We start from the raw sequence: 17,694 nt of genomic DNA on the forward strand, positions 1-17,694 counted from the left end.
ACGAGAAGAACATCACTAAGAAAAAATGAAGGATTGAGGATCACTTCTTGGGTGACAAACGCTCAAGCTCTGTCGAAGTTTCCAATTCAGGTCAGATTATAGGATTTAATATAGTAATATTTCATGTTGGTAAGAATCATCTTCACCAAGCTCGTCTTTGGAAGAAGGAGGAGTTGAGCGACATTATGTTCGCGTGCATCATTTTACACAATATGATCATCCATGACGAAGGAGAGCACGCATTGGAATGAGAAGAAGACGTCACCGACGAAGTTTCAAGTAGCTCAGTCGCAGCTCGTCCTCGCACCGGATCTCCGATGGAATTTCGAGTTTATGTGGGTCGATAAACCTCCATGCGAGACCGCGACATGCACGCTCACCTCATTTCAAATTTGAAGGAGCACATTTGGTTTCGTTTTAGTCCTATTGAGCCGTAAAAAAAATTATTGTAAATTTTATTTTTAATGAAAAGTATAATTTTAAAATAGAAGAGTAAAAATAAAATTAAATGGAAATGAAGATTATAATGCCTCTTATAGAGCCAATGCACTGTGGAGGGAAGGCGCCAATTAGCATTTCTCCTTAGCGCTTCCCATTGTGGATGCTCTTGAACATGTGTTCGCGCAAGGATTTGATGCTCGTCACACCAAGGCTTTGGATCTCTTTGGATTCTATGATTGGGGTGGCCGCACTTAGAGTGAGAGAGAGCATTTTTTAGACTGTGAAAGCCATTGAATCAATTATGTTAGGAGAGAAAAAAGATAAAAGGAAAAAAATGTTAATTTTTAAATTTTAATATTAATGGATAAATTTGAATTTTTATACAAAAAGTTATCAATTTTTAAATATTTTATTTAATAAATTATTTCTTAAATTTACTATAGAAAAATGGCGAATTTCATGTAATTAACCCAATTAAAATTTGGTGGGGCCGAAGTTAGGGAGATAGCTGATAAGAATTAAAGAAGAAACAACTAATAATTGCGATTTGCGAAGCTCCTCTCGCCCATAGCTATAGATTTCACATTTTGATTATCGGTACTAGAGTTTCAGACGCCGCAGAGTCTCTCTCTCTCTCTCTAGATATATATTTGGTGTATCTATCTATTGATGCAGCAGCTATGTACAACTAAAGGAGTGCACGGTACAACCTTCTTATGCTGAGGTTATGAGCAGCGTATGAGAAAACAACAATGGGCGTATCATGCGGCAGCTATCTCCGGGACACGTGGAGCCGCGCAGCCGACCGATGTTCCCGCCTCTTCCCCTGCTTTTCCGACCCCGGTTGTTGTTTATTACTGCTTCTCTCCTACTTACTTAGGTTTTTTTTGTTGGATTTGGGGATTTTGTTTCTAATTGATTATTTTGGTTTTGAATCTGCTAGCCCGACGATCTGCTTTTTCTCTGAAAGTAGCTTTGGTGGTGCTGCATATAGTGTTTGCCGGAGTATTGTTTTTATTCGACCGTGATTTAATTGAAAAGACCAAACACGAACCATGGTAATGTAGAGATGCTTTGACTATATTTAACTTCTTTCTGTTAGGTGTAATTGGGCACTACTTTGGTGAATGTTGCGATAGCATCGTCTTAAAGTTTTTATTGGGTGTGTGCATGTGATTTATTGTTGCTGGAGTGATTGGGCAATGGTAAAAGCTAACATTAACTTTGGATTCTTGAGTTTGTGTTGGCATTACTAGTTTGATGAGCTTCAGAAGCTGTTGTTGGATAATAAGACATGACAAGGATATTGAGTTCAAACGCCTATATAAGCTTCCATCTTAGGGACATATAAAATTTTGTCACTCCGCTAACCTCTAACTGCTCATAATGATAGTGACCTGCTTATTCATCTTGCCAAAGGTTGAGTAGAAATCTTAATTGAAGCTGGCTTTCCCTGTCTCCTTAATGAGGTTAATTATTGTGGTGGGCCTTTGATGAAATCATCCCTAGGGTAAGCCTTTCTTCATAAGCATTTATCACTACGATGGACTTGGAAAATTAAGGTCCTCATGGCTTCCTTGAGTTGGTTAGATTGGGTTAAACCTAGAAAATTCGACTAGCAGGAATGAAGAGATGATCTTAGAGGAAGCTATTTATAATGTATTGGACCAAAATACATTTTTGTAATGCTTCTTTTGTTGGAGACAATTGTGATGATTCCGTGATAGTTTTGTAGACAATCTTTGTGAAAGAATGTGGCATCACTTGGTATCTCACAATAAAATGAAAAGTTTGACTAAATACTTTTAGTGTTCGTTCTGCATGAGGGCTGTCAGAGAGAAATTTACAGCTATTGAAACTGGAGTACCATTTCGGGAATTAGATTGATTGCCAAATTTTTTAGTTTTAGTTCTATTCATAAATGTTTTTGCCTTTGCTTTTAGATCACTGGTCATTTCAATTCAAATGTCTATTGTGATGGTTGTAACATACTTGCTTTCCTTTTTCAACATAGGTACACTGCTATGTATGCGTTATTGTTTGTAGCTACACTGGTTCAGTATTTTGTTACTGCTGGAACATCTCCTGGGTAATTATATTCACAAGCTACACATAGTTCCAAATATCTATATAGAACTTCTTCTAAGAAGTTGATATCTCATTCATAACTTTATTGGTAAAGCATCTGTATTTGTTTTTTCTTTGAAAATGTAGCTATGTACTGGATGTTCAGAAGGCTATTGATGAAAGAGATGCTGCAGCTAGAAGGACATTATTAGCCTCAGAGTAAGCAGGATCAAGTCTGATTTTTTTTTTTTTTTTCAATAAAATCATGGCATGAGCCAATTTATAAGTTAATTTCTCAGAAATTAAACTCAGAAGGCTGTCCCAAATATGTATTTAAACTTCTTCTGAGAAGCAGATCTCTTATTCCATAACATATTGGGAAAGCATCAGTATTTTCTTTCTCTGAAATGTAGCATTCAGAAGGCTGTTGATGATAGAGATGCTGCTGCTAGAAAGACATTATCAGCCTCAAAGTAAGCAGGATCTTTTCTGATTCTTTTTATGAAACCAGCACCAGAGGCAGGAGTGAATTTATAAATTAATATCTCAGAAACTATGTGCTGATGATATTGGAGTTATATATTGTGAATTGACCAATTGCCATATTTTTGTGTGTGTCTTGTTATAATGTTCAAGCAAAGACAACCAGCATCAAGCAAAAATGGCGATGTTGTTATCACTGTGGATGGAAGGAACAATCGCAGAGGAAATGCAACTGCTTGGACTAAGTTAGTTATGAGTTTGTTTCCGCAAGGGTCATCAACTACGTACGTGCATATTTTGAATATTTACATAGTTCAAGACAAGGAATTTTTTGACTTGTTGCATGTGTGTCTCCTTTTGATGACCTACTGCTTGAGTGGATGACTTAAGTTATTGTCACCTGACTTCAATATGATGCTTAAACATGGACCTTCTAATGCAATTCCATCCACACTTTCATTAAAAAATCATCATGTTTGTTCCAGATAGATTAGATTAGTATTGGTTTAGATTTGACTTTACATACATTTTTGCTATTTAATAGTTCTATGAAAACCTAGTACTCCCTCCATCTACAAAAAAAAGTCCTACTTACCCATTTTTATTTGTCCACAAAAAAGAGTCCCGCTCCACTTTTTGTACTATCACACACTCCATTTTCACCTATATTTACTTACAAATTGTACATTTATCTCAAGTTTTACCTTATAATGTACCTTTATTCCACCTTTTGTACTAACACTACCCCTACAAATTGTACCATTATTCCACTTACAACAACTTTATTAAAACCCGTGTCCAACACACAATAGGACATTATTTCGTGGACGGAGTGAGTACTATTTTTAGCTATTAAGAGTCATAAAAAGAATCAACTTTGCGTGTTTGTATGTGCGTAGTGCTGGTTGGCAGATATAATCTATGAAGCACCGGTACGTTTCTGAGGGTAGCGTCCGAGTATTAAAACGAAAAAAATACGAATACGTGTAAATACGTATTTAATACGTCTTTTTTGTTTTTTTTCGTATTTTTGTTTTTAGGGTTTGAGAAATACGTTTTTAATACGCCTGTTGACTAGAAAATACGTTTGACCCAATTTAAAAAAGAAAAAAAAGAAGACCAAGCCTACTGACGCAAATTAGTTCTCTGAATTTCTCATCTCCTAAACCCTACATATATGCAAGCGGCGCAAATCCCAGCCCATTCTCCGCCGTCGCGACTGCCGCCGCCGCTGTTCTGGAGCAGTTCATGAATTGGAGTGTGAATTGGGTTTATATTGAGGGTGCGTATCGTGGAAGATTGGGGGTTAATCAATGGGTTAAATTCTAAATATTAAACACTCTAATATTGATGGTAGGCGGTGGGTATATTGGGGTGGGTTTAATTATGTTATTTATTTACTTGGGTGGCCGATTGGTGTAGGTAAGGGGTGGGTTTAATTTTGTTATTTATTTATTTACTTCTAAGTTTTAAGAATTAAGTAGTTATTTTTTATATTTGGTTATGAATTAGTTTCTATGATATATATATTAATATTATTTATAAAATTATTATAAAAATTAAAACGTATTTTTAACGTATTCGTATTGTGATTTTTGGGATATTGACGTATTTTCGTTCTCGTCTCGTATCGTATTCGTATTTCGTATTCGTACCGGTGCTTCCTAGGATATAATCATTCATCATTCTTGTATTTCTGCATGTGAGTTGGAACTAATTGGTTCCCCATGCTTGGGAGTCAGAACTCGTTGGAAAAGAATATATGTTGCAATATATCTGAAAAACAAATCGCAATGTGGTGTAAAAGGCAGCTCTAAAAAATTTGCTCTTGCACAAAATCATAAAGAACTAGTTTGACTTGCGTTAGATTATGTGATGGTAACACAATTGATGACAACAACATCTGTCAGTTCTTTTCGTAAATGTGATCATGATAGTTATATCCTGATATTTCAGTAAATAAAGTGCCTTTCAATAGCATTATACTTGCCTGCTTACGAGTACTAAAAGCCTTGATTGTTTACTTGTAAGATTGGAGCTAATGCACCTTTTGAAACAGTGTTCCACTGTCACTATTTGATAGCAATGAAAATACTAAACACAGTTTATTTTGGTCAGTGAACAAAAATTTATAGGACTATTCATTTATGTGTAGTGTTTTATTTATTTTCTGCAGTGAGGATGTTAGACGTGCCTTCTGAAAATGGAAAACTGATGCAGTAATGTTTGGTTGAGAATTAGTATTGATTATACTTGAACAACTGACTTGTGGTTTTCTGCTAACTGAATTCATCACAATGGAATCATTGAAGCTTTAAGAATGTACATCACATCTATAACCATCTTGTCATACTTCGTAACAGAATATGCCTCTAGTGTGTATTTTTAAATATCGCCAATTTTTTCTGATTCGTTATCTCTTTGCAATGATTGTTTTTTCAGAAGTTTGACCTGCCCTTACTGCAACATCCTTCAGGTAGAAAATACTGTCTTCTTTTTTGGGGTATCCTGATATTTATGTTTAGATAAAGCAAAATCTGAATTTTTTTTGGCTCTAATCACGACTACTTAGCCCTTTCCAAATACTTATCTGTTGCTCCAATTGAAATTGGCGTTTGAATTGTAATTATGTTCTCTTAAGTTCATAACAACTGTTAGGATGGATTACCAAGTTGTCCAACCTCTAGTCTAGTAGTCTTGCATTTATAATTCAAATACTATCTTGTTAAGTAGGTCTGATATTTTAATGCATGTTAAAGAGTGGATAAGAACTACTGAACTGGATGCATCAGCTTATTGGTTCTCCAAAGTACCCTTATGATTGATGACCTACACAAATTCTTGATCGAAATAAATCCTCTATTGACAATAATGTAGAACTTTTATGGAACTCAATTGAGTAAGGTAAATGCTGCCTCTGCATAGTTATGGAATATGGAAAATATTTCTGTCATTGGATGGTCTCATACTGTACTCCTATGCAAAATATGGGTGCTTTGGGGGATTATTTCCCATTTCTCAAATCTGTGGGAGTAGCGTATATGAGAATTCTTGTTTTTGTTGTTTATGCTGATTAAGTAATTGTCCTCTGACATGCTCTAAGCTGCTTGATTCTCATGACCAGTTATAACTACAAGCCTTTATAAATCTGTTATCCAAATGTTTTTTATTTCTAATCTCAGCACCGTTGGTTTTCTTTTGTAGCCTCCACGAGCTAAGCATTGTCATGATTGTAACAAGTGCATTCTTCAGTTTGATCATCACTGTGTTTGGCTTGGAACATGCATAGGCCAGGGAAATCATTGTCGTTTTTGGTTAGTGCTGCCATGTGTTTTTCCATATTCATAATCTCTGAGTAATTGTTTCTCGTCCTGCTTTTTACGTGTTATCCAAGATAATGGCATCAAATTGTTTGATTTACTCGACTTGATGAATGGGAGAGGTAAGGGTTTTGGGTGTGGATGGGGGAAACTTTTTCCTGCTACAAGTGTTCTATTTCAAGATAGGCTCCATTATTTAAGCATACGCATGTTCCATGCTTGGTAGATTCCTTTTTTCAATATATAAATATGTTATTTTAATATGCAAACATGTTCTCTTTAGTTAAATCTGTTTGTGGTACAACAGGTGGTATATATGTGAAGAAACCGCCTTGTCCCTTTGGACTTGCATACTGTACATTGGATACCTCAAGTCTAACATATTGAAGGCATGGTATGTATCAATGCTAACTTGTTATGTCTGAGAAAGCATCTTCCTGTTGGGGGGGGGGGGATTAAGCCAATGTTGCCAGTATAAAATATATAAAAGCGGTTCTTGGTTTAAATTCTTCCACAGTAGTGATTGGTTTAATTGAGGTAGGGAGTGGGGTAGTTACTAAAAAGGGGAATCCTATTTTTTTTTTTCTTGTTTCCAAAACCCTCATACCTAGCAATCATAGTGGGAATGCTTCCCCCTTGTTTGTATTCTCCCAATGTTACTGCTACCAAGTACCAAGCATCTAACTGTTTTTTAATACGGGGTTCTATTCTTATTTTTAGCTTGCTATGATTGAGAACTCCAATATATTTCCTTCAGGTGGGCAGATATAATATTGATTATGCTCTTGGCTGCTCTGTCAATTTCTCTAATATTTCTGATGCTGCTGCTCCTTTTTCATAGGTATGTTTAATCCATTGAACATACATGCTCTTGTGTTTGCCTTTCTTAAAAATTCAAATATTTAGAAGAATAATGGCGCCTCTCCCTCTATAACTGAAATCTGTCATCAACAGCTACCTTATCATGACTAATCAAACCACGTATGAGCTTGTGAGGCGGCGGCGAATTGTATATTTAAGGTCCGCTCTTAGCTTTGTCCTTGCTGATTTCTTATGCTTCACCAGTTCCTTGCTTTTACAGTTTGATTACAAGGGTTATACTATAAATAAGTGTATATAATTGATTTGCAAGAACATAGCAGATAGTTATCCAATTTCTCAAAGTTAGAACTAAAATGATTAAGCAAGTATGGGGGAATGGTATTGGTTTGTTGATGTTGGAATGGGATGTATACAGGGGGATTCCTGAGAGAGTGTATCCATTCAACGAAGGAGTTTGCAGGAATTTGTACCTATTCTGTTGTGCTCGAAGCAGCAGCAGCATGTACAGATTGGAAAGACTACCAACACCTCAAGAACTTGAGGAGAAGTCCAGACCTTATACATGCTACGATGTTCTATCGTGTCGTTGCTGCTGATGGAATGGAACCCATCTTTGTAATTTCAATCCATGTAAGATGCAAACTGAGGAATCTCACACTGCAGACATTATATTGCCATTTGATTCTGTGTTGGCTTATTGCATGAATGAGGAATTTCCCAAAGTTTTGCTGATCAATGAACTTTTTAGTCCATTCAAACAGAATTCCAATGTTGAGTTGAGAGACAAAAAGATATGCATACATCAAAATCAACCATAGCTTTTTTTGGTTTGAAAACCGGGTAAGAAATGAAATTCAATACATTGATGCTTAATAAAACTCATAAATTGACATTACTAGTAGAGCAACAATGCCACAAAACTACTAGTGTTGGTGCTACATACACCACAACAAAATTCATGATACCAACTCTCAAATAACAACATAAATCCGAAATCTACTTGTTATTTCAGACAGAAACAAAAACAAGTCTTTCCTAAACCTCACTCCCCCATTCATCGCCACAACAAACTCTTAATCTTAACCAATGCAAGAACAACAAAAACTCGTTTCAACAATGAAAAAGCAAATCCATAACTCAAGCTTCAAGCATGATCATGCCTTGCCTGAAAATCCTTCATGAAAGCTACCAGCTTCTCGACGCCAGCCAGCGGCATGGCGTTGTATATGGAAGCCCTCATTCCACCGACGGACCTATGTCCCTTGAGCTGCACCATCTTCTCCTTGGCCGCCTCCTTGACAAACTCCGCCTCCAGCTCCGGCTTGGCCAGTGTGAAAGGCACGTTCATCAACGACCTCACGCTCTTCTCCACCGGGCACCGGAAGAACCCTTTGCTCCCATCAATGGCGTCGTACAGAATGCTCCCCTTCTTCACGTTCTTCTTCTCCACCTCCGCCAACCCGCCCTGCTCCACCAGATCCTCGAACACCAGCCCGCACATGTAGATTCCGTAGCACGGCGGCGTGTTGTAGAGGGAATTGTTCTCAGCGTGGATCTTGTAGTCCAGCATCACCGGCGTGATCGCCTGCGACTTCCCGATCAAATCGGACCGCACAATGGCGATGGTCACCCCCGAGGGGCCCACGTTCTTCTGCGCGCCGGCATAGATCATGCCGAATTTGGTGACGTCGACGGGTTTGGAGCAGAAATTGGACGACATGTCGGCGACAAGCACTTCGTTCTCGCCCGCCGGCGTCGGGTAGGTCTTGAATTCGACGCCGTGGATGGTTTCATTGGCACAAATATGGAGATACTTTGCGCCGGGGGTCTGTTCGAGCGAATCGAAATTGGGGATTTTGGTGTATTTCTCCGATTTGCCGCTCCAGATCGATTTAGGGTTACAGTACTTGGCGGCCTCTTTGAAGGCCTTGTCGCCCCAGGATCCGGTGACGACGTAATCGACGACGTCGTCGGTGTTGCAGAGATTGAGAGGGATGGCGGCGAACTGCGTGGTGGCGCCGCCCTGGAGGAAGAGGACGGTGTAGTCGGAGGGGATGTTGAGCAGGGTCCGGAGATCTGATTCGGCCTTCTGGATAATGGAGAGGAATTCCTTGCCACGGTGGCTCATCTCCATCACCGACATGCCGGAGCCGCGCCAGTTGTAGAGCTCCGATTGGGCCTTGAGGAGGACGTTCTCCGGGAGGGTGGCGGGGCCGGCGGCGAAGTTGAAGACGCGATCGGTGGCGGCGGATGTTGGGGTTTGGAGGGTTGTGGATGAGCAGGTGATGGAGAGGGATCTCGTGGGAGAGGTGGTCTGGCAGGAGAGGGTGGTGGGGAAGGCGGCGATCTGGCTGGCCGCGGCGGGTTTGAGGTGGGTGAGGGGGGTGGTGGCGGCCGACATTGAGACGGACATTTTGGCTGCGATTTTGATTTCGGGGGGGAAAGTTGGCGGAGGAGATCTGTTGTTGAAGTAGGGGTTGGTGGGGAAAAATGAAAATGGATGTTTTCGTGAATTTAGAAATATATGAATATTCCCCTCCCAAAATTTGCTAATCCCAGATCTCCACAAAAGTTTATTTTTTTATTTTTTTATTTTTTTATCAAGAAAGCATTAACTAGTCGTCAGGCTACGTTTAGCCTTTTATCTAATTTAATTGGATTATATTACCAGATAATTATACACAATTGAGTCGAATTATGTACTTAACAAATTTTAAAACCAACCGAAATTTATAAATCAAATCAAATTATAAAAGAAGTTACAAATTTGAAGATGTAACTGGCTTACGATAAGGAATACTATGAGATCAAAAACGAGAAAAGGCCTAGGAAGAATATTGTATTGTAGCAAGGGGGCCAACCTAAAACAGGTCAAACTTTTACTCTTTTTAATATTATTTTTTCTCTTTTTAATCAGGTATAATTACGCAGTAGCAAAATAAAGTGCGAAATATAACTTTAAATAGAAAATACTTAATGCGGATCGAGCGAGGTTGGTGGCTGAAAACGAAGCCTAATGCAGAGATATTTTTTGCCAAATGATTACTCCCTTTGATTATATATAAATATATAGGAGTAGTACTTTTAGAGTTTCATCCATTTGTTTTCAAAAATAATCCTAAGAAAGGACGATATAGAGACGATATAAAGTGATTGAACTTACTGTAGCTAATGTCTGTAAATGGAAAATACTACTTTTTGTACACATAGTAAAATTACAAACAATGATTATTTTTTAGGGATCACAAGGCCCAAACACTGATGTTAATTAACAAATAATAGTAATAAAATATGAGAAATAGAGGAATTTTTTTTTAAAGATACATTTGTCAAAAAAAGGAGAGATTTGAAGATAGTATTATTGTTTAAATAAAATAATAATAATTATGTGTGAATCACAATTGTATAATAATGAGTTACCTTATTAACTTTTTATTTTAGAAAGTGATCTATTAAAAATAAGAAAATATGTCCTATTGAATTGAGACGAACAAAGTGCTCCTTCCGTTCCATCTTTATAGTCCACTTTACTTTTTCACATATATTAACATAAAATAATTAATATTGTTTGAAAAATACAAATTATGTGTAATTATTTAATTTTGCCTTTATTTATTCTATGTTTGACAATATTTAAATAAGGATATTTCAGTAAAAAAAATTAATGCTAATTTAATTCTATTTTAACACTCTTCGTTCATTAAAACTATGATATTTTTGATATTTTTGTCATTTTTAGCGTTCACTAAAAGTATAAATACTTTTATTTTTAAGGCATGAGATATTTTATCTTTTTTTTAATCTTTACAAATATTCTCTTCATCCATGATAAAATTTCTTACTTTTTCTTTTTGGAATGTCCACAAAAAAATTCTTATTCTATTTTTGGACTATACCTCATTTATTCTTATTTTTCACTTTTTCAACAATTTCAGTACTAATTACAACAATTTTTCATCGCTCAATACACTCAACAACTTTGTCTAAAAATTATTGTCACTCTCTCTTAAGAAGTTTTATCATGGACGAAGAGTACCTATATTTACAAAAAACCACTCACGACCCACACTTAATTCAAATTCAAACACTCATTTTATACAATGATGAAACTATTTCTCTATTAGTAAAATTCACCAAATATTGCATTAAATTTATGCAGAATCAAATTATAATAATTTTCATGGATAGAGGGAATATAAAACTTGTACCCTTCACTGCTAAATTTATTACACTCGAAATATACATATATATATATATGTATATATATATATTATGATGTGGATCAAAATTTGAGCTTGAGCTCCTCCATTGCGCGCCTCGAGCTCGCAAGCCGGGTGCAAACGGGCGCTCGGGCGCAGAAGAGAGAAGAGGCGCGTGCATCTAAAACGCCATTTTTCTGCAATTTTTTAATTAAAATAAATAAATAAATAAAAATTCAAAAGTGAGTTAATTTTCAGTCGTTGCAATTTTTGGCCGTTGGGCCTTTTTTGCTTTTTTATTTTTATTTTTTTTATTCTTCTTCTTTCTTCTATATATAATTCGTATGTCTCCAATTTTATTTTGCATCTTTTCTTCTATCCTCTATCTCTTCTTTCATTCTATATATCTTCTACCTTTGTTCATCTTGTTCTCTTAATTTTTTTTTAAAAATTCATGGAAGGAGATTGGAAAAACTTTTGGAGCATATGCCCCTCAAAATCCATCTCCCGGCGAATCCAATGCATCCGCCCAAAGATTCGCGCCATTTACGCAAGAGCCCAATGCCTGTCAAACGTAAGGAATCAAAGGAATCAACTTGAACGCCCGATTTGAGGCGGTGGCCGAGCTGGACGTGGAGGAGATAGCATCTATGCCGGCCGACACCAAGCAAAAAGGTCACTACTCTTTAAATGAAACGCTACTCATATGTCGTTTGTATCTTGAGCACACATGTGACTCCATCAAAGGGACCGACCAAAAAGGACCTCAGTATTGGGGTGCTATCAGAGATCATTACAATGCTCAATGGCCCCAAGGCACCATTCCACGTGACATCAATCAAATCAAGTCGCACTTCCAACGTGTCCAAAAAGAAGTGAGGTGGTAGGCATCCGGCATGAGCGATGAGTAAATCATAGAACAGGCCGAAACAATGTTCATTGCCGAGTATGGTGCAAAATTTAAGTATCCATATGCATGGAGGCTACTGCGCGAATCTCCAAAATTCGCGAGTATCCGTGGATGTCCACGCCTCCGAAAAATCGAAGGGCTCGGGCGGTGACGCTACAACGACTTCTAGCGAGCCGAGCATTTCCACAAGGCCCCAAGGCAAAAAAGCAGCGTAGCGTAGAGAGACAAAGCCAAAGGGAAAAAGAAGGTGGATACGTCCGACGACAATTCTCGAGCTCTCGGATACATGGAGGAGATGGTCAAGGTCATGGGACAGTTCTCCCAATCTCAACGCGACCTCCCCGATGCATGTTGATGAGTAGGGACACCTCTCAAATGAATTCCGAAGAGTTCGCGTTTCACTTGGCCAAGGTCAAGCAACGTCACAATCTCCCGTAGATTCTAGAAATTTATTTAATGTTTAAAAAAAAAAGTAATTTAGGATTTTATTTGAAATGTATTGCCATTTTAATTTTCAATCAATGTAGTGTTAATTTTCAAATTTAATTGAATTTTAATTGTTTAAATTGAAAACAACAATAAAAATAAATACAAAATATGAAAATTATAATTAGAGGTTGGCTCTCCCATTATGGAGAGTGAGTTAAAAAATATGGTCCCCACATTTTTGAGCCTGCCCTTGGCTCTCCATTGTGGATGGCCGGGTACTCTAAGTGCTATCATTGATAGGGGTGAGCATTCGGTTATATGGTTCGGTTTTAGCAAAAACCAAACCAAACCATATTTTAGTTCGGTTTTTTAAAAAAAACCGAACCGAACCGAATTAACCGAACAAACCGAACCGAATTAACCGAAATTTTTATAATTAAAACCGAACCGAAAAACCGAATTAATCCGAAGAAAACCGAAATTTTTGAAAAAAACCCGAAAAAACCGAAATTTTCGAAAAAAAACCAAAAATTCCAAAAAAAACTATAAAATTAAAAAAATATTAGAAGTTAGATATTATAAAATTATAATTAAAATATTATATATATATATATATTTATATATATTTATATATATATATATTATAAATATAATTCGATTTTTCGGTTTTGTTCGGTTTTAAAAAATCCGAACCGAACCGAACCGAAAAACCGAAATTTTATGAAAAAAAAAACCGAACCGAACTGAAAAACCGAAAAAACCGAACCATATTTTAAAATTCCGGTTTGGATCGGTTCGGTTATTCGGTTTCGGATTTTTTGCTCACCCCTAATCATTGACAAAAATGATGCATAGTAAATTTTAATAATTAAATGATTAAAAATAATTTTTTATTCTTATTTTATTTATAGGTTCTTATTTGAACTTTTTATGATCGTTCACAAAATTTGACCTCGTAAAATATATGGGTGAATACGATTTATACTTTGTACACGTAATCAACATCTGAGATCCAACAACCAACTGTCCATCACTTAAAAGCTTACACAAAATTCAAATTCAAATTATATTCCATAATTTAAGTACTGTTTACTTAACTTGATTGGTATTTGGCCCCATCCAAATTTAGTCTTTTAATATCAAATGCTATCATTTGGATATCAATTTACTACATCACAAGCTTATAGTAATCGCAAGAGTTAACAAACAAACAAAAAGTACAGAATATTTCTCCATTTTCAAATAATCATCAGAAAATGACACAACAAAAACATGGTCCCAAACAATAAATAGTACTACTAGCTTTTATTTCTGAATCAAATGTAAGTAAAAAAATCAGAGAGTGCAGAATTTAATCAGCCATGAATTCTACACTTGTTCAAATCAGAATGAATAATTGGTAATTAATCCCCCCGGGGGCAACACAAAGTTGCTGCTAAACTGCTTATTAATTTCTCTTTATGATTATCATTAAACCCTAATTAAATTCAACAACTATTATTGCAACCCCCCCAATTATAAACTTTAAATTTTAGTATCAACACAGCAAATCACATGTAGTTAGTTAGCCAACTGTACATGCTCCTCTGCTCATTGTGGCTGTACAAGAAAATGTGCAGATTCACATCTTGCTGCATATCCATACTTGGATGTGTTGTACTTTCTGTGAACCCCGGTGAGCTTCCCCGTCCCCGCCCGCTCGTGCAGCCCCACCACTAGCCTCGAGCATTCCCTGAGAGCGCGATGATAAGGAACAAGCATTAGCCTCAAAACGTCGGCCTACAATAGATTTGGATAGGAGAATACTCACAATAGTTGATCTTCTGTGTAGCCTGTGTGCCACTCACAAGTCTTGCTCCATTGCCCGCCACCATAGAGCGTCGACTGAGCCGTGTATATGGCAGCAGCCACGAGGAACGAGGGCGAGTACTTCAGCATCTCGTATTCCACTTGGCATAGCTCAATCAAGAAGAATGAGAGCAGCTCAAGCTGTTACAATAGAATAGACACACAACACGTTTAGATTTTTGGATCTTTCTTGGTTCGTTTTAGTTTCATTTCAAAAACATCAAGATTGTTTCGACCGACCTTCTTGTCCGATTGAGCAGCCTTGAGGAATCTTTTCATGAAAACATAAGGAGTTGGAACAGACATGTTGAACTGCAATGTGTTCAGCATTAACCTCTCCTGCAAAAAAAAGTAAAGAGTTATTATTGAATGCACAAATGGAGAACAAGTTGTGTTGTGATTGTGGATAGCATAGTTAGTATACCATTTCAAGCACTTCCTTCCTCGTATAAGCTTTGTCTGAAATGAAGACCAAATCATCGACAACAGGAACGGAGACTTCCTCGTATTTGCACGCCAGAAGCAAGGCGACCAAGCCGACTAGCTGCAGCTTCTTCCTCACCACAGATTGCTTCTCCAAGAACCGATCAATCAGATTGACTGTAAGAAACAATGTCTCCTCTCGTAGCTCGAATTTGTGGTGCACCTGTTGATGATTAGTACAAAAACGATCAGTTTCACAAGATTAAGGAAAGTATATACACCTTTTTCACAATTTGGATTTTGAAACATTATTACTTACCTCTATGAGCCAGTCAATGAGAATGGCCCTCATTCTTTCATTTATGTCAAATTGCTGTGCCATGTAGCATGGTGAAACACAGCTCGAACTCTGCAACACCGAAACGAGAAAATAGAATTAATACTAAAGCGCCATGGAAGATGGAACCTGAAGCTCAGCATGTGGTCTACAACATATTTAATCTTAAGCATTGATGAAGAATCAGATGACAGCTAATACCAACATATATTAAATATATTTATGTGAACACAAACATTAGTAATTTAGTATACACATAATGTAACGGATAAATAGGTTATTTGGTAAAGTGCCTAGATGCTATAAATCAACCTAACTTTATCAAGACGAATTCAAATTCAAAATACACATTGAGCTCATTTTGTCTCTATTTCCAGTGACAGTTGGGAGCTATTTTTGCACATCAAGATAAGACACAACAAAGAGTCGAAGACTAATCAAATTATTGCACATTTTAATTCAAAAACATCATTCGTTACAAAACTAAGCTGAATTATTAGGACTTCCATTTCCTCACCTCCATTTTCTTGTAGGAGGCGTAGAGATCTTCGACGTAGTCCACAACGGCAAGCGGATCCTTTGCATCGCCACCATCGATGTCCAAAACGGTTTCTTCGAATATGTCTTCCATTTCAACCTCCTACATTGTGCAATTTGCCAAAGTCAGAAAACTAGCTAAGGAGCAACAAGCATTCATGAGTGAGAGAGGTGAAAAGGGTGGCTACCATTTGGTTTTTTTCAGACATTTCAATCTCCGATTGCTCCAACGACATGGGCATAGCTGCTCCATTATCATTATCCTCTGCATCTGTCAAAGGAACATCCTCCCACACTGTGAACTCATTGCCTGATGATGATGTCTTTGGCTTCTTAGATTCCTAGAACAAAACAAGAGATTATTAGTTCAAAGTCGAGCAACAAAACTTGCTAATCATCTAAGGATCCAAATGAGATCCATTACCTCCGGGCATGGATGCTGCGAGACTGCCATTTGCGCAGCGTATTTCCTTTCAAAAATCAAGAAAACCGAATCAGAAAAAAACGGAATAATCAGAATGAATTAGAATTTGAGGAGCACAAAGTATTACCTTGTGATTGGCCTATGTGCTGCCACTGGACAATTCTTATCACAAATCCCATTAGACCTGAGATTCAAATGGTGTCAACTAACTTTTAGAGAGAGAGAGAAAGAAAGAGAGAGATTTGAAGATGGGAGCTAAGATAAGTACTCTGCAAAGCCTCTCTTGTTGACAACACAATTATAATTCTGATTAATCACGCCGAGAGCTCTTCTGTTAGCTTTGATCTCACCTCCAAACTTCCTCCCTTCCATGTCTTTTGCAAAAATCAAAGAAAACAAATCAATTCACGCAAAAAGCTGCAATCTTGAGCCGGTCCCACACCACAAAATCCCATATTTTTTTTACCTTGCCGCACATTAGTTGGTCTAATCTGAACAGAATTGTTCTCATTAGAAATAGCCATTCGATTTGCTTCGTTCTCGGACAAGAAGATGAGAAAGCTTAGTGTTTCCCCGAGTGCTAAAGCAGCGACGGCATGCGAGAGCAGAGGAAGAAGGGGGAGCTGAGTGGGAGAGGGATATTTGAGCAGTGAAGAGTGAGAGGTGTTTTTATTTCAAATCAAACGGCTAGTGAAGATCGTTGCGAGTTGGGGAAAGGCAATGCTTTTCACTGCGCAACGGTCACCTCTGTGGGCACGTGCCGCGTGGCCAAGGAGACGTTACTTTCAAATTGTGTTTTAAAACATGCAATCGTGCTTTTTTAACTATTTCTGTCATTAATTATTGTGGGTTTTGAGTAGTTTGGACTTTTAGGAGCTACTCATAATAATAAGGCTATGAGTGAATAGAGAGAGAGAGAGAGAGAGAGGCGCTCTTCCCCACTTTTGACTAAATTGACTAGACACTTCGGATTTGTCCAATTTTGTCTTTTAATTTTATTTCCACCGCAACGGATTATTTTCTATTTTTATGTCAAAATTGTAGATTTTCTTAGTAAATATATGTATCCATTCATCTCTTTTTGTTGATATACCACATTTATTTGTATGTTAGATTAAATGTCTATCATAGTATTAGATGACTAGCAAGAAAATTTTGCCAGTTTTACTAATCCAATTGCATTAGATTTTTTTTTTAATACATGTAAAAAATGAAGAAGCCTGTATATAGTTCAATTTGATTAGTACCATCATTATAAGAAATGGATATAATCTAATATACTTTTATATATTGTGTAGTTTATAGTAGATTTTTACACGTAAAGTTTAGTGAGTAATAGTCAGCATGGTATATTACAATTTCAAAGAACATAAAGAAAATTTTCAATTCAATCTGTATTCGTAATTTGATTTGAGGAAGTTCTAAATTCTTAAATAAAATTAAATGGAGACGTC

At 37.0% G+C, this 17,694-nt stretch overlaps 3 protein-coding genes across 3 annotated transcripts; 1 reads left to right on the forward strand and 2 right to left on the reverse strand.

Annotated features, from left to right (window-relative positions):
* Window positions 1-927: 927 nt before the first annotated feature.
* LOC131001624 (protein S-acyltransferase 10) lies at window positions 928-7,869 on the forward strand. The gene is made up of 12 exons (XM_057928162.1): window positions 928-1,284; window positions 1,385-1,499; window positions 2,456-2,530; window positions 2,656-2,727; window positions 2,922-2,981; window positions 3,150-3,275; window positions 5,434-5,467; window positions 6,196-6,305; window positions 6,619-6,705; window positions 7,069-7,152; window positions 7,266-7,331; window positions 7,549-7,869. The coding sequence occupies exons 1-12, from the start codon at window positions 1,194-1,196 to the stop codon at window positions 7,727-7,729; spliced, it is 1,101 nt and encodes a 366-aa protein (XP_057784145.1). The 5' UTR covers window positions 928-1,193; the 3' UTR covers window positions 7,730-7,869.
* Window positions 7,870-7,927: 58 nt separating this feature from the next.
* LOC131001600 (phosphoserine aminotransferase 2, chloroplastic-like) lies at window positions 7,928-9,867 on the reverse strand. Its single transcript, XM_057928108.1, has one exon. The coding sequence runs from the start codon at window positions 9,544-9,546 to the stop codon at window positions 8,278-8,280; it is 1,269 nt and encodes a 422-aa protein (XP_057784091.1). The 5' UTR covers window positions 9,547-9,867; the 3' UTR covers window positions 7,928-8,277.
* Window positions 9,868-13,944: 4,077 nt separating this feature from the next.
* On the reverse strand, window positions 13,945-16,920 carry LOC131001594 (G2/mitotic-specific cyclin-2-like). The gene is given in 12 exon segments (XM_057928091.1): window positions 13,945-14,332; window positions 14,334-14,403; window positions 14,482-14,660; window positions 14,760-14,858; window positions 14,944-15,165; window positions 15,262-15,351; window positions 15,797-15,919; window positions 16,005-16,157; window positions 16,241-16,286; window positions 16,368-16,424; window positions 16,509-16,614; window positions 16,707-16,920. Coding segments are annotated over 12 exon segments (1,314 nt in total). The 5' UTR covers window positions 16,765-16,920; the 3' UTR covers window positions 13,945-14,221.
* Window positions 16,921-17,694: the final 774 nt, after the last annotated feature.

This window comes from Salvia miltiorrhiza, chromosome 8 (assembly GCF_028751815.1).
Source record: "Salvia miltiorrhiza cultivar Shanhuang (shh) chromosome 8, IMPLAD_Smil_shh, whole genome shotgun sequence".
In the NCBI taxonomy this organism is placed as follows: domain Eukaryota; kingdom Viridiplantae; phylum Streptophyta; class Magnoliopsida; order Lamiales; family Lamiaceae; genus Salvia; species Salvia miltiorrhiza.